The 21,073-nt window shown below is 41.3% G+C and overlaps 2 protein-coding genes across 4 annotated transcripts in view; both read left to right on the top strand.

The window, feature by feature from the left end:
* acsl3a (acyl-CoA synthetase long chain family member 3a) overlaps positions 1-16,087 on the top strand; it is a 32,651-nt gene extending 16,564 nt beyond the window's left edge. For all 3 annotated transcript variants that reach the window (XM_063907645.1, XM_063907646.1, XM_063907643.1), the window contains exons 6-15: positions 1,692-1,842; positions 3,531-3,654; positions 3,848-3,919; positions 7,864-8,003; positions 8,103-8,275; positions 11,089-11,163; positions 11,544-11,732; positions 12,093-12,207; positions 13,595-13,752; positions 14,669-16,087. In XM_063907645.1, coding sequence (XP_063763715.1) covers positions 1,692-1,842; positions 3,531-3,654; positions 3,848-3,919; positions 7,864-8,003; positions 8,103-8,275; positions 11,089-11,163; positions 11,544-11,732; positions 12,093-12,207; positions 13,595-13,752; positions 14,669-14,826 — 1,355 coding nt within the window. In that variant the 3' untranslated portion in view covers positions 14,827-16,087. The remainder of the gene's footprint in view (positions 1-1,691; positions 1,843-3,530; positions 3,655-3,847; positions 3,920-7,863; positions 8,004-8,102; positions 8,276-11,088; positions 11,164-11,543; positions 11,733-12,092; positions 12,208-13,594; positions 13,753-14,668) is intronic.
* A 2,181-nt stretch (positions 16,088-18,268) lies between these two features.
* On the top strand, positions 18,269-20,850 carry kcne4 (potassium voltage-gated channel, Isk-related family, member 4). The gene has a single exon (XM_063907850.1). The coding sequence runs from the start codon at positions 18,985-18,987 to the stop codon at positions 19,531-19,533; it is 549 nt and encodes a 182-aa protein (XP_063763920.1). The 5' UTR covers positions 18,269-18,984; the 3' UTR covers positions 19,534-20,850.
* Positions 20,851-21,073: the final 223 nt, after the last annotated feature.

Raw genomic sequence — 21,073 nt, 5'->3', positions numbered from 1 at the left:
GTCATGTGACCGTGCTGTAGTTCCTTTATAGCCCAACATTAGCCGCCTTTAGCTTAGCGGTGGTGATGTGAAATCCTGTGACCGAGCTGTAGTTCCTTTATAGCCCAACATTAGCCGCCTTTAGCTTAGCGGTGGTGACGTGAAGTCATGTGACCGTGCTGTAGTTCCTTTATAGCCCAACATTAGCCGCCTTTAGCTTAGCGGTGGAGACGTGAAGTCATGTGACCGTGCTGTAGTTCCTTTATAGCCCAACATTAGCCTCCTTTAGCTTAGCGGTGTTGACGTGAAGTCATGTGACCGAGCTGTAGTTCCTTTATAGCCCAACATTAGCTGCCTTTAGCTTAGCGGTGGTGACGTGAAGTCATGTGACCGAGCTGTAGTTCTTTTATAGCCCAACATGAGCTTTTTACTTCTAGCAATTGCATTACATTTTAAAAGTATTGAAAGTGATGTTGATATGTGGAAATTATCCTGTTGAACAAAACGTGGAACAACTATAAACGCTTGCTTGCCACAGAAATTAGTTCCTTCAATATTACAAAAGCCAATGGAAAAATCCCATTGGCTTTTTGTAGCCAGGGAGATGCCACCTTTATGGTCGGACTATAGAAATACGCCATCAATGCACCACTCAATAATTGCCCCCAGAGCATGTGCACCAGATGTTTTAATTATATTATCAATAATAATAATAATAAAAACAAAAACCTTGGAGATAAAACCCTAAGAAAACACTTTTTGAATGTATTTTAAATATTTAAATACTTATTTTAGTTTTTATTCGTAAAGAAAGTTGTGTAACAGAAAAGAAAAGTCTTCGTTCCTCTTCTTACATATTTTACATTTACCAAATATTGCACTAGTACATCATTGTTTTATTATTTTAGAGGTCAGAAACTGCCCTTTAAAATGGGATGGTTTTGGTGTTTTTGTTTTTTACTTGTGGGGGGGGGGGGGGGGGGGGGATGGATTGGTATCAGTCCCATTAGGTCATGAGAATAAGGAAGTGCTCACATCTGTGTCAGATTAAGGTCGATACGATGCTTATTCAGTTAGAGGAGTGGATGGAAGAGGAAAAGTCTCCGGCCCCTCTTCGCCTTTTCTGTTGTGGCCGCTTGAACTGACTGACCCACAACAAGAGAGGCTGGTGGTGTGCAGAGAGAGAGAGAGGAGAGAGGGAGAGAGGAGAGGAAGTTCATAACTTCACATGACATCAACTCTCACACTCCTACACGCCTCGGATCCTAGGAGAAGTAGGAGGAGGAGGAGAGGCCCTCATCTTCAGTCCTCCCTTCTTCCATCCTCAGATTTGTTTTTGAGTGATTCCGCTGTTAGCTTAGCACACCCGGAATTAGTAGTTTGAATCCTCATGGTTTATTTTGATTATTAGGAGTCACTTTGGACAAAAGCTTCAGCAGAATGTAATGTAATGTTTCCCCCTTTAAAACTAACTTTATCTTTACTTGTGTACTCAAACAGGAACCCAAGAGAGGGATCATTACGCTGCCTTAAAGTCATGCACAAATATCCCTTTTTGTGATCAGAGCTCTTGATTGTAAATCTCAATGAGCAGCTTTAATAGATAAGTCAATAGACTAATAGGAAGGAAACAGACATCACGTAGAGAAGAGGATTGGGACCACATGTGAACATCTTTTTGAGATCTAATCTGTGTGTGTCTCACATCCCAGCATCACGGGAGCGTAAACCGCCGCTGCCCTCGGACATCGCCGTCATCATGTACACCAGCGGCTCCACGGGCATCCCCAAGGGCGTCATGATCTCCCATAGCAACATCATCGCCGGCCTCACGGGCATGGCCGAGCGCATCCCCAACCTGAAGTAAGAATCACAAACATACCTCCATAAAATATGTGAGACATGCATGAGATATTTCACACACTGTAGTAAACCTTTAGTATTAAAGGCTTGCTAGATATTATATAATAGACATTTTGTTAGAATAAGACATGCAGCACATTTTCTACAAGATGTGTGTAGAGTTTTTGATCATGTAGCGCCTGATTTTAAGCATAATTGGTATAATTTTAGAGTCTATTTGGTAGTATGGGCTCCCTATTGATATCAGGAATACTCAAAGTCTAAACATCTTCCATCGCAGATCAGTTTCCACTGCACCTTGGTCATTAAACCTCACACACACACACACACACACACACACACACACACACACACACACACACACTTGGCATCTTGAACTTGCAGGTTTCTTCCTGTTCTAAGTTTCTAGTTTTCTATGTTTTATTGCACTTATTGTACGACGCTTTGGATAAATGCATCAGCTTAATGAATGTAATGTGTTTTTCATGCAGAGTTAGTGTACAGTACGGTTCTGTGTCTCAATTATAAACATTTGAGCAGTGGCTCTGTGAGCTAGGTAAGTCTCAGGCTAGCTGTTTACCACTCTTTCCAGTCTCCGTGCTATGCTAAGCTAACTAGGAGCTGACTGTCTCTTCATATTTAGGCATCACTCTTCTCCTCTACCTCATGGTGATACAGCACAAAAGACATGTTGAACTATTCCTTTTACCTAAAGCAATTCAAGCCATTTGACTGGTGGAGATTTTTGTTATGAGCAGATTAAAAGGCATTATATCAGCACAGTGAGGGAATTATCCCCCTTCCCTCCTGTATTGAACTCTCCTCTTTCCCTAATGTCTGCTTGAGGTTGTCTCCTAAGCAGGAATAATAAATGCTAACTCCTCCACTCAGCACGTGCAGAAGTATGGGGCAGCTCCATCATATGACACGAATGTTTACATTAAAACAAAAAGCGCCTCTTCTCTCTGGGGAGCGGGACGGGGGAGGGAGGATGTGCAGAAGGAAGGGAGTTCAGTACGAGAGGGGGGAGTGAGGGTGACAAAAAAGGAGGTTAAAGGGTTTAGGATAGCGATCTGATTTCTTAGAGAAATGATGGCTGTACTTTCCGTGTGAAGTCATATCAAACCTCCTGGTGTACGCAGTGAAGAGCAGACACGTCTACTGACATTAGAGCTCATAATTCAATATAATCGTTCATCATCATTCAATTATCTTGAAACACAACTATGTCATCAGAAGTTACGATAACAAGCTTACAATAGAAAATCTAAACTATAGTAGAGGGGTTTTAATTTGAAAATGGCATTTTTGTTGACATTTAAATGAATATTTTTCTATAATTTTACTTAAAACAGTCAGTATTTCATTCATAAGGTGCATCTAGAAATTGGCCTTATGATTTGGTTATTAAATGTAGAATATTTATTGACTTACAAGACGCAGGCTTTATCAAAATATACAAATTCAGCATCGAGATATAAAATGAAATGTATTTGGAAAGCGTATTTTGGCCACATTTTGCAGGATTCAATAATGCTTGTATAACAGTAGATCATTTGTGTGTGTGTGTGTGTGTGTGTGTGTGTGTGTGTGTGTGTGTGTGTGTGTGTGTGTGTGTGTGTGTGTGTGTGTGTGTGTGTGTGTGTGTGTGTGTGTGTGTGTGTGTGTGTGTGTGTGTGTGTTCACAGTGAGGAGGACACCTACATCGGCTACCTGCCTCTGGCTCATGTTCTGGAGCTCAGTGCGGAGCTGGTGTGTCTCGCTCACGGCTGCAGGATCGGATACTCGTCCCCTCAGACCCTCGCTGACCAGGTGAAAAAAACCACTGAAAACTGGACTGGTTTTTCTCCTGCAATATTAAAAGAAAAACAGTGCCAAATGCATCAATGTTGTAGACTTTTAGAACAGCATTAAGAAGAGGAAATAACAGCGTGCAGAAATCTGAATCTGTTCAGGTTTTTGTGGTTGGTAAACTGAATCATTTTTGCTTTTTTCCCACCCAAAGTCAACCAAGATCAAGAAAGGAAGCAAAGGAGACACCAGCGTCCTGCAGCCCACGCTGATGGCAGCTGTCCCGGTACGTAGAGAGAGTCAGCTCAGCTCCACTCCATGCATTATACACTATTCTGTTTCTTCAGCATCTCTGTTTGAGTCCTGCAGGCCTGGATCTGCTCGATCTGTTTCTAGAATTCATGTTTTCTTTGTGGATTCCCAAGAAATGCATTATTTGACTCGCAACTTCTGGTCCAATCTCAGAGCATCTTCAGTGGAAAAAGCTCTAAAACAGCAATCAATAGTTGCACTTTATCCCATTTACAAGGTTGTGTTTACAACTTATTCCTGCTGTGTTTTAAAGATTACAGTATAACTGGTGAGCTCGCAGAAGTTAAAACATTTCCAAGTTACAAATCAAATGAGTAACCATGCACTATAATACCAAAACTGTCCTCCACGCATCATTTCTTGGACTTTTTCCCACTCGTCATGCATGCATTTTAAGCGCAAGTAACATTAACATGCTGCAAAAAAGGGGGGGGGGAAGTGTAGATATAAGGAGGGAAGAGAAGGATAAAAAAAAGCCAGAATCAAAGCATAGAGGTCGATGTTACATTTGAGTCGAATGGGCGTAACTATCATTAAAACTGTCTGATTTGTTTTGATTTAAACCCTGAAGTTGAGTGACGAGAGGTCTTTACAAACGTATGCATCACAAACCTTAAGTACTGCTGTGAGGAAATGTCAAACGACTAAACCCCTGACTGTATGACTTTATATTTCCATTACAGTTGCTAGTTTGTAGACAATACACCACCCCCCACCCCACCCCCCCCCTTCCATCTCCCAGTGGTCGTAGTGTAAAGGTCAGAGGGCCCCAGTGTCTGGAACCATTCACAGCTGTAAACAGAACGTGAGAAAGCCCCATGTGGTTATCCCCACGACACACACACACACACACACACACACACACACACACACACACACACGTACAAATGGTTTGCTGTGATTTAACGACGAGCTGCTGCACAAATCCAGAGTCCACTTCCTCTCTCACTGAAGCTCCCCCCCCCACACACACACACACACACACAATCACACACCAGCTGTTTTATTGTCTTTAGGTTTTGCCCTTTCCCCCAATTACCTATACATCCAGCTTTTGCAGAAACTACTGATTTGGATGATGAGTTTTTTTTTAATTTGAGTTAAATCTCTCTCTCTTTTTCACGCAGTTGGAATCTCAAACGTCAGGCATGCAGCGGTGTCCTAGCCAAGAAACGAAAATAATTTTAATTCCTCAGATATTCCTGTTCCCAGTACAGCACGGCTCCTTCCACCAGTTCATCCCAGACTAAGAAAACCAAGCCAAATCCACTTCATTCTGAGAGGCTGAGCTGGGAGAAGTACTCAGAGCTTGTACTTGAGTAAAAGTAGAAGTACTCAGAGCTTGTTCTTGAGTAAAAGTAGAAGTACTCAGATCTTGTACTTGAGTAAAGTAGAAGTACTCAGAGCTTGTACTTGAGTAAAGTAGAAGTACTCAGATCTTGTACTTCAGTAAAAGTAGAAGTACTCAGATCTTGTACTTGAGTAAAACTAGAAGTACTCAGGTCTTGTACTTGAGTAAAGTAGAAGTACTCAGATCTTGTACTTGAGTAAAGTAGAAGTACTCAGATCTTGTACTTGAGTAAAGTAGAAGTACTCAGATCTTGTTCTTGAGTAAAGTAGAAGTACTCAGGTCTTGTACTTGAGTAAAGTAGAAGTACTCAGATCTTGTACTTGAGTAAAGTAGAAGTACTCAGATCTTGTACTTGAGTAAAGTAGAAGTACTCAGGTCTTGTACTTGAGTAAAGTAGAAGTACTCTGATCTTGTACTTGAGTAAAGTAGAAGTACTCAGGTCTTGTACTTGAGTAAAGTAGAAGTACTCAGGTCTTGTACTTGAGTAAAGTAGAAGTACTCAGGTCTTGTACTTGAGTAAAGTAGAAGTACCAGAGTGTAGGAATACTCTGTCACAGTAAAAGTATTCTAAATGTTCCTCCAGTGAAAGTAGAAAGTACTCTCCTCTAAATGTACTTAAAGTAGCGACAGTAAAAGTAGTCATTGTCTGATTGGTCCATTTCAGAATAATATCTCTGATATGTTTTATAATGATTGATCATTAAAGTGTTCTCAGAGCTGGTAAAGGTGCAGCTAGTTTGAATGGCTTTGTATACTGCAGGGTAGCTGCTGGATTTACTGCAGGTGAACTAAAGTCTGATTTAAGGGAGATTATATTTACCATCATTAATCCAGATCTGCCTAGCAACTAAATAAATGTAGTGGAGTAAAAGTTCACCATTTACCTCTGAACTGTAGTGGAGTAGAAATAACTTAAGTACAGTACTTGAGTAAATGTACTTAGTTAGTTCCCATCTCTGCTGATGAAGTTTTTCATCAAGCTGCAAAGGCAAAGTTGAACCTGCGTAACTCTAATGTTGCTCTGTGTCTGCTTGAAGTTTAAGTTGGCAATAGTTTGCTTAGTTTTAGAGTGTTGACGCTTTATAAGCTGAACATATGTCTGCTGAAGTATGGTTGTGTGTCTTTCAGTGTTTTGTCTGCCTCCTAAAGACCAAATGTTTGCTAATTGCCATATCAGTCAGTTTACCATGTCCCAAATTATGCTGAGATCTCATTTTCCTGGCAATGCTTGTACATATTCTCTGTTGTTCTTTACCCTTACAATAAGCCAACCTCATGTATACATTCACACCAACTCCATTGTACCATGCCAAACAATTTATGTGGAAAAAAAGCTTTGGTTTTCTCTATATTCTTGTGGATTCCTTTGGTTTTCCTCTGGTTCTGACAGTCAGTTGTTGTGAGTAATCCTTTAGGGAGGCTTGCCGTGATGCAGCATGTGTGATACAGATTGTGCTCGGCAGATCCTCTGGACGTGTTATATTTATGGAAGGTTGTTCTGTTCTGTTCTGTATGAGATCTGTTTGTTCTACGAGCTCTGGGCCTCTTAAATCTAACATTTAATGACATTAGTGAAAAGAAACTCAACAGCTGGGGCGTTGAGATTGGATGATATTCCAGTAACTTCAGCTTCTTTCAGCTACGTTAACCGTCCCAAAGATCCAGTACTTTGGTTTTGTCTGGCACAATCTATTTTGATGTGTCTCTGGCTGTCCCAAACTTTTAGTTCAGCACAAATAACAGAAACAGGACTTTTGGGAACAACATTTATATACAATCCCATTGTGTCTTGGTCCTTTTCTTTATCTTATCTTCCTCTGCATGGGTCCTACATATTGCCCCATTGCCAATCTCATAGTCTGAAGAGTAAATCCAACCTGCATTGCATTCTGCAAATATAAGCCTGATTGTGTAGAAGTCTACGAGAAAATGACCATACTTCTCACTTCATTTATTACCTCAGTAAACATTTTCTTGACGCGTTCATGGTCTCAATCTCTGGTTTTGAGTCTTTTTCAATACAGCATGATGTGAGGGCGGTGGTGGCGAAGTCCATAGGGGCTTGGCCTGGGAACTGGAAGGTCACCAGTTCAAGTCCCCGAAAGACCAAGTGCCACCGTGGTGTCCCTGAGCAAGACACTGGTTACCTACACTGCTCCCCGGGCGCCGTACATAATGGCAGCCCACTGCTCCTAACACTAGGATGGGTCAAATGCAGAGACCGCATTTCGTTGTCCTAGTACTTGTACTCTGTGCAATGACAATAAAGTTGAATCATCTTCTTCTTCATTTTGTAAATCATAATCCCATTTAGAGTAAAATAGACCTTTAACAAGGGTATGCTTTAAGGTGGGGCTACCTTGTGACTGACAGGTCGCTACAGCAGTGTTGTTTAGTTTGGGTACTCTTTGCCAAATAGGTACTTCTGGTTCCAAAAAACCAAGACCGCCAAACTCTGTAGTCCACAAACCACTGGGTCACATCACAGTGGCTACCAGACAGTATCTATTATGTTGTTCTCACCCTATATCTCATTGGTTCTCCTTCTTGTTCTGCTCCCCTTCCAGGAGATCATGGATCGTATCTACAAGAACGTGATGGCGAAGGTGGAGGAGATGAGCTGTCTGCAGAGGACGCTCTTCATTCTGGCTTACAACTACAAACTGGAGCAGCTCTCCAAAGGATACAGCACACCTCTGTGTGACAAGTGAGTGGTATCAGTGGCATTTCGACAAGAGGTATGAAGAACCTCCCCGTTGTATTCCCTGATTCACTTACCCTCCACTCCCCCCGTTTTTCTATCCAGGCTGGTGTTCAGGAAAGTTCGCTCTCTGCTGGGAGGTCGGACGCGGGTTTTGTTATCAGGTGGAGCGCCACTCTCCGCCATAACGCAGCGCTTCATGAACGTGTGCTTCTGCTGCCCGGTGGGTCAGGGGTACGGCCTGACGGAGACCTGCGGGGCGGGGACCATAAGCGAGCGTAAGCAGTAATCACAGTCACAAAGTAGAGAGTTAAAGAAATAGAAAAAGATGAGGTAAATGGTGTACTTTTACTCCACTACATGTATTTAGTCGACAGGCAGATTAGGATTAATGATGGTAAATATAATCTCCCTTAAATCAGACTTTAGTTACCTGCAGTAAATCCAGCAGCTACCCTGCAGTATACAAAGCCATTCAAACTAGCTGCACCTTTACCAGCTCTGAGAACACTTTAATGATCAATCATTATAAAACATATCAGAGATATTATTCTGAAATGGACCAATCAGACAATGACTACTTTTACTGTCGCTACTTTAAGTACATTTAGAGGAGAGTACTTTCTACTTTCACTGGAGGAACATTTACAATACTTTTACTGAGACAGAGTATTCCTACACTCTGGTACTTCTACTTTACTCAAGAACAAGACCTGAGTACTTCTACTTTACTCAAGTACAAGATCTGAGTACTTCTACTTTACTCAAGTACAAGACCTGAGTACTTCTACTTTACTCAAGTACAAGATCTGAGTACTTCTACTTTTACTCAAGAACAAGATCTGAGTACTTCTACTTTACTCAAGTACAAGACCTGAGTACTTCTACTTTTACTCAAGTACAAGATCTGAGTACTTCTACTTTACTCAAGTACAAGACCTGAGTACTTCTACTTTACTCAAGTACAAGATCTGAGTACTTCTACTTTTACTCAAGAACAAGATCTGAGTACTTCTACTTTTACTCAAGAACAAGATCTGAGTACTTCTACTTTTACTCAAGTACAAGACCTGAGTACTTCTACTTTACTCAAGTACAAGATCTGAGTACTTCTACTTTTACTCAAGTACAAGACCTGAGTACTTCTACTTTACTCAAGTACAAGATCTGAGTACTTCTACTTTTACTCAAGAACAAGATCTGAGTACTTCTACTTTTACTCAAGAACAAGATCTGAGTACTTCTACTTTTACTCAAGAACAAGATCTGAGTACTTCTACTTTTACTCAAGAACAAGATCTGAGTACTTCTACTTTTACTCAAGTACAAGAGTACTACAAAGTACAACAACAGTAGGGCGGTGGTGGCGAAGTCCATAGGGGGTTGGCCTGGGAACTGGAAGGTCACCAGTTCAAGTCCCCGAAAGACCAAGTGCCACCGTGGTGTCCCTGAGCAAGACACTGATTACCTACACTGCTCCCCGGGCGCCGTACATAATGGCAGCCCACTGCTCCTAACACTAGGATGGGTCAAATGCAGAGACCGCATTTCGTTGTCCTAGTACTTGTACTCTGTGCAATGACAATAAAGTTGAATCTTCTTCTTCTACAAGATCAGAGTACTTCTGCTTTACTGTAACAGAGTATTCCTACACTGTCCCTCATTCAAAGAGGGTTTGTACTAGAGGCAGCAGTGTGAAGTTATAGAGGTTGAGAAAACGAGCGCTGAGGAACAGAGAGGTTATGAGGTACCGTCTTTTAATTACATTTTGTAACATAATGCTGTTACAAAATGTCTCGGACTAATGAAAACGATCTATTCCTATACATAATATCTGTCAGTTTGCTTTTTTATAGAACAATTTGAGTATACGGTATATAGGTGTGTCGCAATGTCCTTCAATGCTTTTATTTTGAAAATACCCATATTTTGCTCAAAATCCAACTAGCCTCTGATACAAGTCTAATTTATTGCCAAATCCAAATGGGAAAGAACCTCAATATATCTGCGTTTGCTTTTTTAACAAAGAGTGCAACTGAAGTAGTGATTGGCTGTGAAAGTTGTGCATCATGAGCAATTTTGGGAAGTTACTTGGATGAAAAAATGGACTTTCCACAACCTTCAATATGTGATAGAAGCAGTGGGAGGACATGGGGATGGAAAGATAATTTGCAGCATTGATGGGAAAATGAGTGCGATAAAAATAATAAGTAGATAAATCACGCGTGGGTGGGAGATGCTGCTTTGGAGAGGATCACAGTGCATCGTACACTCAGACCCCTGTTAAAATGACATGTTGACAAAGTGTTTCATTCAGGAGGGTCAGATAGACAAATGACAGGGTTTAAAAAACTTCATTTGCTTTTTCTCTTAAAAAGTGAGTAAAAGAAGCCACTAATACACCAAAGCTGGATAAATATGATACAGAATCTGAGTATTTTTCTCAGGAAATAGGGTTTTTGTGACGGTTGCTCCATTTTAGTAAGTGGAATTAAATAAAAGATAAATAAAAATAATAATATAAACAGAAAAAGTGAATTTTTTACAATTTAAATATTAAATAAAAATGTTAATATATGCAGAAATTAAAGTTAGTGTGCAATAAAAAGATCAAATAAATTAAAATAATCATATAAACATATTAAGTTAAAACCAATAAGTGTCTTAAAATATATATAACAATATGAAGATAAAGGTCAAACTGTTGACCTTTATCTTCAACATATACTGTACCGTGTGTATATTAATTGGTGTATTACGACTAATTGGATATCAATACATCAGTTTTGAACTTGAGCTCAATACCTCCAGCCTATTTTTCCCAGACTGAACCATCTCCACTGTCTCACTTTGACCCAAGAAAACCACACTGGACATTCCTTTGGGATGGGGTTTGCATGGCGAGGGAACAAATGAGGTCGTGTTGCTATGGTAATAACTGTCGTGCCTCTCATCACGTGTGTGTGTGTGTGTGTGTGTGTGTGTGTGTGTGTGTGTGTGTGTGTGTGTGTGTGTGTGTGTGTGTGTGTGTGTGTGTGTGTGTGTGTGTGTGTGTGTGTGTGTGTGTGTGTGTGTGTGTGTTTGTTTTTAGTGTGGGATTACAGCACAGGGAGAGTGGGAGGCCCCCTGGTCTGCTGTGAGATGAAGCTCAAAGACTGGGTGGAGGGTGAGTGTGCATGAACACACACACACACACACACACACACACACACACACACACACACACATATGCAGATTCCATGACCCAATCCAACACTTTTCTGAATCCATCAAACATGAATCGTACCCCAGTCAGGATTTCCTTGTATGGAAACTTATGTTCCTTCTTCTGTTGTACGACTTCCATCTTTCTACGCCAGGGATCATAACTCGTTTTTATGACTCTCAGTTCAATCTTGGTACTTGATCAAGTTGAGTTTATAGCCTGCTTGGCTTCCACACCAGCACTAGATTGTAAAAGTGAACTTTCCGTCCAAAACCATAATTGAAAGAAGTGTTTCATTGTCATTTCATTTCCAAACATCTACATTTACCGACTGCCTTCAGGTGGTTATCGTAGCACCGACAAGCCAAATCCAAGAGGAGAGATCCTGGTGGGTGGACCCAACGTCACCATGGGATACTACAAGAACGGGTCGAAAAATGAGGACTTCTTCGTAGACCAGAACGGCCAGCGGTGGTTCTGTACGGGAGACATCGGAGAGTTTCAGAAAGACGGATGCCTCAAGATCATTGGTGAGGACATTGGGTGGAAGTGTAGAGTAGAAAATGATAGCTTAACATTTCCAAATGATCAGCATTTCCAAACTACTACACCAATGTCGAGCCCCAGGTTTCTGAAACATTCCCATGCAACATCTCTCCTCCCCTTCCATCCATCAGTCTGGCAGGAAGTCTTTCAAAAAGATCTGATTGCACCTTACTTCCCAGAATTACTCCACACTTCTGTTGATTTAAGTCAGCCAGTACTCCCCACATCCCTCTGTTATCTAGATGACACTGGTCAGAAGCCCAGTGGAAAATGATTCCTTCCCCCAGCTTCTTCCTTCATCTTTTCAAGAAGTATTTCTTACAGGCTGCCGTCTTTGTTTCCAGACCGTAAGAAAGACCTGGTGAAGCTGCAGGCAGGAGAGTACGTCTCTCTGGGAAAGGTGGAGGCCATGTTGAAGAACTGCCCTCTGGTCGACAACATCTGTGCCTACGCCAACAGGTAGTGTGTGTGTGTGTGTGTGTGTGTGTGTGTGTGTGTGTGTGTGTGTGTGTGTGTGTGTGTGTGTGTGTGTGTGTGTGTGTGTGTGTGTGTGTGTGTGTGTGTGTGTGTGTGTGTGTGTGTGTGTGTGTGTGTGTGTGTGTGTGTGTGTGTGTGTGTGTGTGTGTGTGTGTGTTAGCGCCTTAACTAAAAAGCCATATCAATCCGTCAACCATAAGCCTCTGGGGGCAAAACCAAATATTTTGTTGTCGGATATCCGGGTCAAGACTTCCTTTTCTCTGAGTCATCTTTCAAGTCTGAAAAGCTACTCCGATCTTGATGTGATGTTGAAGTTCAAAGACAGAGAGATAGGGATCGGTAATTTTGCTCTCCATACGGACTGTTTAACAACCAAACCTATCTCTGATTTGATTGGCTGTAACAACATATTGAAAGCAGAACCGTGTCCCTCTGCCTCCAGGTTCTGCATTGATAAACAGATACCACTTTAAAGAGATGCTATATGTACATATCACTACTACACTACTGTATCGGGGGAGAGGGTTTACCATGTTTGTGTTCGCCATGCTTGTCTACATCTTCAGTTGGATGTAAACGGATCAATGAAGTAGTTGGTATTTTCCTCTTTGCATTGACATCTCCAACAAAAAGCCTACTTTGGATTAATCCATATATCAATACCTAATACATACCCCCATGCTTCAGTGTCAGTTCGTTGCTGCATTTGAGTCACAGGGACTCCATGTACACAGAGGAACTTCCTGTAAACAGTTTATACCCTCGTTAAACATTAGAGTCCCCATTTGGAGTTTTGATCATTCCCCGGTTTTGGTTTGTTCTCATGCACAAAGACATGGGGCACTAGCACGCGAGTTACCAACACTCTCCTGCCAATGGTTTCCCAACATTATAATCTACAGGTGGCAGTAATGCACCAATAAACACAAAGGCAGGAAAAACAACAACTTGTAGATGTTTTATAAGGGAAAAAAAGATGCACACATTAGGGTTTTTGGTGAGTAACACCATACAAGAAACCTCTGCAGGGCGCCTTTAACCTAGTGTCATCTGACTCTGTGAGACTGTGACTCAGCACCAGATACTGTCTTAAAGATACTCAATCTGTTCACACTCTGCTCAGGCATGCATTGTTTACATTTCCTTCTATGGGTCAAAATCTCTCTTGGTGCAGAATTGATGGTTTGTGCATGCACATGTATGCGCTGCATCGCCTTATTGGGCCTAACATGCATAATACACACGAAAAATACCAGCATTGCTTAATGACTGCACTTTCTCAAGAAGCAAGCCCATTGGCTGATGCAGAGCAGAGTGCATGTGCTGGAGTGTGTGTGTTTGACATCTTGTCCTCTCCCACCTTTTGCAGCGATGAGACGTACGTGATTGGCTTCGTGGTGCCCAATCAGAAGCACCTGCTGGCCCTGGCGGATCAGTACGGTATCCGGGGCTCCTGCGAGGATCTGTGCAACAGCAAGGCTGTGGAGGAGCTGGTGCTCAAGACCCTCACTGAGGCGGCTCTAGAGGGTGAGAGGAAGTCCTACTCTTTACAGACTACGGTTCTACCATCAGTGTAGTATGTCGTTTGCTTTCCCCCAAAAATAAAACACTGATTCCTCTGAGTTCACTAATGAATAGTATCATAAACACCTCTGCAAGCATTTGGCTAAATCTGATGCATTTATAAGTAACTTTCTATTATTAGCAGAAGACTTTCAACTCAGAGACCCAACTATTCAAATAATAATGTAATGAGACCAGCTAGTAATGAAGGCTTTAATACAACTTTAAAATACAGCTGGCTCGGACAGGTTAGCATGCTATACTCAGCTGCTAGTACATATTGAGTAGATCTACATCAATAAGATGATTGACAGCAAACTAATTGGTAGTTTTTTGGATAATTAAGGGTAAATGTAATAGTCATTGTCATACACAAATGTCAGAAAACGGTGTCTTAAGCCTCTTAATTGTCATTCATTTTGGCTTTTCTCTGGTTTATCCCATATTAAAGTTCATATCTTTGGGTTTTACCGTAAAAAACACGACTTTTAAAGAGAAACTGACAATTTTCTGACATTTTACATATCAACCAAAATGAGCAGCAGATCATTTGTTTATCAGAATCCCTTTATTATGAAATTGTACTTGTAGTTACAGTCCTAATAATGATGACTGCTCTGGATGATGTTCATTTTTAACTGTGACACTCTAGGTTTGGTAATATTGAAATATATTACACTCAAAGGACTAAAGAGAAGCCAAAGAGAGTCTTTGCCAGAGAGGAAAAAACGAGAGTACCTAGAAAAGAAAACACACGTGGGAAAGCTAAACCTCTTCCCTTGTTTCTACCGCAAATGGGGTCCAGTTCTGTGGGAACCGCTAATGTCAGAACCTTTTAGGGTCCAGTTACAAGTTAATGCTTCGTCTTTTTCTGTCGCAGCCCAGCTCGAGCGCTTTGAGATCCCCCGCAAGATCTGCCTGAGCCCGGAGCCCTGGACTCCTGAGACGGGATTAGTGACTGACGCATTCAAGCTCAAACGCAAAGAGCTGAAAACACACTACCAGGTCGACATCGAGAGGATGTACGGAGGGAAATAAGAGACAAGCATTGTTCACCGTTAAAGCACAGACCAACGCTCCCAGTACCCTGTCACCACTCGATCTAAATGAACAGAGCCACCGTGACCTGAATCGGTGTTGAATCTTAACAGGAAGAAGGTTAAGGGTGTTAGCAACCAAATCATGGAGCTGGAATTTATATCTAAAGAGAGACTGAGAGAGAAAACAGAAAACTGTCCACTGATGCATTCCCCCTTTTTCCGCCCAGGTGTATGACCTCTTTGTGGGGATCTGTGTTGTTCCAGATGTGAGTTATGAAACAGATGTTTGTTGAACTCTTTGTTTAAGATAATAGACATTATTTTCGGTCTTTGAATCTGTCCTAAACTTCGGTTTGATCCTCTTTCTTTTTAACGTAAAGGTCTTAAAGTCCTTTTTCCTGCAGGTCAGGAGACGGTTTTGTTTCTTTTCTGTTCACATATTTCGAGTGGTTTATTTTGTCTCCCACCCACAGTCGCTCAGGCTTTGTCTCCCACGGTCAGCACATCTTGTTACCAAAGCACAAAGCCATTTGAGGGCAAACGAGAGCAGGTTATGTGATCTTTCCTCCATCAGCCTTAAAGCCTTTTATAGGAACATGACAGAAACTATTTCAAAAGAAAGGAAACACTGATGTTTAGTCTGATGTATTTTCCTCTGGTGATAGAGTATATTTTTTAAGCGTGTACAGACCACTTTGTGCACAAAAATGCACATTGACTTGCTTGTATTACAGATGAAACGATATGATAAATCATGCAATAGGAAAACGTGTCATTTCTGTCCAAATAAGGCATTTGATTACCGACAGGACATAAATAAAGCTTTCTCGATGTGCGTTTGTCAGAGCGACTTCTGTGTGTGTGGGTATGTTTTTTTTCTGTGCTTACTTAGCTTAAAGCTGCACATTTTGTCCTCTGCACGAGTACGACTCAGTGTATGATCCCTTAAATTAAAAATGGCCCCAGCTCCGCGCACAATGTGACACCTGTTGCCTTCTCGCCTTTCTAACCCCTGACTGATTTTTTTAACTTGATGTTTCTCCATCCGTGTACATATCTGTTTGTGGAGCTGTGATCAGCAGGGGAAGCACATTCAAAGTCTCTTTTTTTAATTTATACTTTATTATCAAAGACCTGTTTCGGAGCTCCACTCCTCTCTCTGCATCCAGAGCCTGCCTTTTAACAGAAGTGCATCAACGTTTTGTCTGTTACTTGTTGGAATACCCAAATAAAGAAATAAACATTGTGTTTGGTCTATACACAGGAGTGGTGTGTTGTTTTATGAGGACAAAATGAAAGATTTCTGCCACAATCACCAAGTAAATATAATAAAATGTTAAGTATTAATAAGAATTAAGGGGTAATTGGATTTTGTAGCATTTGCACCATTTAAGAGTTCATTTAAAAAAGGGAAAACAAATAAAACCACAAATAAAATGTTTAGAATTATGGAAAATGTAAAAATTAAATAAATATAAAAAAATTAAATTAAATTTGAATAATAAAAAAAACGAAATCAAAATCAAAATTTTACTTCTATTTAAATAAACATTAGGTTAACAAAACATTAAATAAAAATGTTCATATAAACAAAGGTTAACATTTAAATGTGGATATTTTACTACGATAAATTACAGAAATACAAATTCAATGTTAATCCCAGAAACCTATGTGTTTTGTTGTATTCCTTTTGGGTGTGATGTCCATGTGGCTAAAGGACAGACAGATGACGACATATATTAATTTCTGCTGCAGCTGAGAGGAGTGAAACCAGCCCTCACTGATTCAATAAAAGAAATCATTTAAATCTAATTCAATTCATCCATTAATGCTGACCATGTATTACGGTATGTAGACATACATCATCCCCGTGTTGTCAGACAGATCTGACTGAGTGTGTCTGGTGGAAAAGGGAGGAGTTCAGTCAGATTATTGAATTAAATCAGTCATTTTATAAAAAGGAGACACCCTAATAATGACCCCATTAAAGTTAATAGTAAACAGTAAAATCACTGCCTGTTAATTTTAGCTTTGGTCTCTGGGTGAGCATTCACTTTTAGATAGTTACCTAGTTCCTTTATAGCCCAACGTTAGCCGCCTTTAGCTTAGCGGTGGTGATGTGAGGTCATGTGACCGTGCTGTAGTTCCTTTATAGCCCAACATTAGCCGCCTTTAGCTTAGCGGCGGTGACGTGAAGTCATGTGACCGTGCTGTAGTTCCTTTATAGCCCAACATTAGCCGCCTTTAGCTTAGCGGCGGTGACGTGAAGTCGTGTGACCGTGCTGTAGTTCCTTTATAGCCCAACATTAGCCGCATTTAGCTTAGCGGTGGTGACGTGAAGTCGTGTGACCGTGCTGTAGTTCCTTTATAGCCCAACGTTAGCCGCCTTTAGCTTAGCGGCGGTGACGTGAAGTCATGTGACCGTGCTGTAGTTCCTTTATAGCCCAACATTAGCCTCCTTTAGCTTAGCGGTGGTGACGTGAAGTCATGTGACCGTGCTGTAGTTCCTTTATAGCCCAACATTAGCCTCCTTTAGCTTAGCGGTGGTGACGTGAAGTCATGTGACCGTGCTGTAGTTCCTTTATAGCCCAACGTTAGCCGCCTTTAGCTTAGCGGCGGTGACGTGAAGTCATGTGACCGTGCTGTAGTTCCTTTATAGCCCAACATTAGCCGCCTTTAGCTTAGCGGTGGAGACGTGAAGTCATGTGACCGTGCTGTAGTTCCTTTATAGCCCAACATTAGCTGCCTTTAGCTTAGCGGTGGTGACGTGAAGTCATGTGACCGTGCTGTAGTTCCTTTATAGCCCATCATTAGCCTCCTTTAGCTTAGCGGCGGTGACGTGAAGTCATGTGACCGTGCTGTAGTTCCTTTATAGCCCAACATTAGCCGCCTTTAGCTTAGCGGTGGTGACGTGAAGTCATGTGACCGTGCTGTAGTTCCTTTATAGCCCAACATTAGCCTGCCTTTAGCTTAGCGGTGGTGACCTGAAGTCAGGTGACCATACGATATCCAGAAATCCAATGGAAAAAATGTAGTTTAGCTTTTAGTCAACAGAACCAATGCAGTGCTAATTTGTATTGTAGATATGCCCAGGCATCCTCACACAGTCTAGGATTAATAATTCAGTTCGTAAACATTTATCCTTGAAATGTATTTTTCCATCACATTCCCTCGGGTGTCTTCCTGCTGGACTCTGTCAGTGTGATATACTCACGGGCATTTGATGATTTCATTACAACCCCCTGGAGACGTGAATAATGTTTGAGGACACGCTGCGTATTTTATTTTCCTTTTTTATTTTCACATATGTTCCCTGCACGGCTTCCATAGACAGAGGACACATCATACAGTCAGTCTGCGTCATGTGACTCATGACACCCCGAGGACTCCGTATATATAACTGCAACCATTTAGCACTGCTGCCAAAACTCAAGGAGAGCTGCGAGAACAGACAAGTGGTGACGGTTCACATGAGATTAAATCTTCAGTCTGGTGAGTTCACAGTTTATAGGCTTTGTTTATGTACTTCTAAGCCTAACATAGACTTCAGTGATTTTGTGTTGACTTTTGGTAACTTTTTAAACAATTGAATGCAAACTAAAAGTGCAAAACTTTCCAATCAAACCAATTAAGAATCTATTGACAGACTATATTTATTGAGGTATAATCAAACACTGGAGAATATATTTTAAAGTAGATTTTTTTTTAAACCAACAAATACATGCATTGAAAGTCATTTGCAAAATCTCCTGGCAGAGTGAGGCATTGAATTATCCATTGCAACATGCCTTAGGGTTCAGCAAGCTCACATCTTCAGACCACACTTTACTTTTTATGAAACGCAACAAAAAGTCAAATATTGATTAATAATTGTTTGCATTGTTTGTGCAATCATGCAACAGGCCTAAGGTGTACAAAGGTCACTTTTTACCCAAATGTGAAAAGTGAAATTGTATGATAGTTATGGTAGTATAATAATGCAAGTTTTTGTTCGTAGTTTTCATCCCTTCGCAATCCCTTGAACAGCTGAACTCAACTCTCAGAGGATCTTTCCTTGTGCGTAAAGCGTGCGTAAAAGTGGAGACACTCCTCATATTTATGGATGTACTTTTGTTTCTTTTCCCGTGTACTTTCTAGGTCTCTACGCTGATATAACATGGAGCACGTGGAAAACTCCACCTTGTCTCCCAAACTGCTCTCCCTGCACACGCAGAGCAGCGATCACTCCCAGCCGGAGCAGAGCAACGGGAACGCGTACCTGTACATTTTAATAGTCATTTCTTTCTACGGGATTTTCCTCTCTGGCATAATGCTCGGCTACTTCCGCTCCAAAAGGAGGGAGAAGAAGAGGACCAACATATTCACGCGCCTCGTGCACGAGGAGGAGCAGCGGGAGTGGGGCGCGTTCCCGAAGAAAAACACCATTAATTTCCCCCCCGCGGTCCCGGAGCTGCCCGCCGTGCAGGTGCCTTTCTGCGTGAACCACGTGCCTTTCTGTGGAAACCACGGGAACCACTTCAGACACCTCCACTACGAAGGCGTGCCCCCGTCTCCGCTGGCGTGCACGCTGTGCACAGAGCAGAGCAGCATCAGCTCCCTGTGCTCCTCCGCGGACACGCGCTTCGCCATAGAGGAGGAGACGGACAGCTGCGAGGCTGAGGGATCTGAGGAGCAGGTGAAGGACAGCGCGGATGATTCTGGCTGAAATCCACCCCAGAAAATAGACCCTGTGTTTTGACCCTCCACGACTTAAAAAGAGGAGACAATCACCTGCAGAGAATAGAGGAGGTCCTCAGGTGTCTTTACATCACAGAGAACGGGACAGTCCAACATCTGATGCCATAAAAAAAGTTCCCAAATCAACATCCAGAGGAGGAAGAAGTAGATCTTTAGCTTATGCAAAGTATTAATACGCAGTGTAGAAGTACTCCGTTACAAGTTATGCATTCAAGACTTAACTGAAGTCAAAGTAATAGCATCAAAATATGAGTATAAAGGTATTAAAGTACTCGCTATGCAAAACAGCACATTTCAGATTAATATGAATAATGTAATGTATTATCATTCTTGATTAATTTACTTCATATAGTGCCAGGTAGCTTATGAATCTCACCAAGGGATCAGTAAAGTTCATGATCAATTATTTGTTGATTATGTTCTGTACATTAATCTAAATTAATTCAAGTAACTGAGGCTATCAGAGTAATGTTAGGCAGTAAAACATAATATATTTCCCTCTGAAATGCAGCGGAGGAGAAGTATCCAGTCTCAGAAAATGGAAATACTCAAGTTAAATAAAAGTAAGTCAAAATTGGACTGAAGGACTTGAGTAAATGTATTCCCCCCACTCCACTGCCAACATCTAAAGGAGGCATTAGCCCAGAATATTTTTGGTTTCACATGTTCGCCTGATCAACCTGAAACCAAACACATCCTTTTTGAGATATTTAAGATAATCATGGCAAGAGTGACACATATAACTACGCTGCTCACTGCTCACTCTTAATCTTGTGTGTTGGTTCAACCCAGAGATAGATGTGCAAATCAAATCAATGTGCCTCTGCAAGCAGATCAACACACACACCAATCAACAGCTGGAATCATTAATGAATACATAAACCATTTCCATATCCACTTGTTACAACCACTAGAGACAGAGAGAGTCTATCAGGAACAAACTGGGCTGTAATCAGTAGCATTGAAACAGGATTTACTACCTGTGTGTGCTGCTGACTCGTCTGCAGCGTCCCGAGAAAAAAACAGTTCTTTGTTGATTTTTTTTTAATGAACTTTACTTGCTCTTGCCAATCGTGGCTTTGAGTTTGAAAACATACCTGGAATTCACTTGAAAGATTGTCAAAAACTCTAAAAATGTATTCGTTGTAGCTTCACAATCAACGTTGTTCGTGCGCAGTCAGTGATGTAGGTTTACTTGATGAAAGCAAAAAATGCACTGTACATATTGTTTGTATTTCCAGATGGAGTCTTTGTAGAGGAACAAATAAATGATTGTGAATTGAAATGAGCTTTTGTTGTTGTTTTATAATATGATGCTTCACCAGTGGAGGGCGCTCTTGTACTGCAGTCTGATGGGTGACTTCTAATAAGGAAGATGAGAAGAACATAAAAGAGCATTGGAATAGATCAGTGGAATCAGGCAGAATGGGGCAGATTTTAGCTCAATCTGTAAGATGAAAGGACCAGAATCCAGAATCCTATTTAGCTCATATCCTCAGCTAAACCCT

This window comes from Eleginops maclovinus, chromosome 18, assembly GCF_036324505.1.
Source record: "Eleginops maclovinus isolate JMC-PN-2008 ecotype Puerto Natales chromosome 18, JC_Emac_rtc_rv5, whole genome shotgun sequence".
Taxonomy (NCBI): domain Eukaryota; kingdom Metazoa; phylum Chordata; class Actinopteri; order Perciformes; family Eleginopidae; genus Eleginops; species Eleginops maclovinus.
Note: the sequence above shows the minus strand (reverse complement) of the source record. Positions and strands in the feature narration are given on the sequence as shown.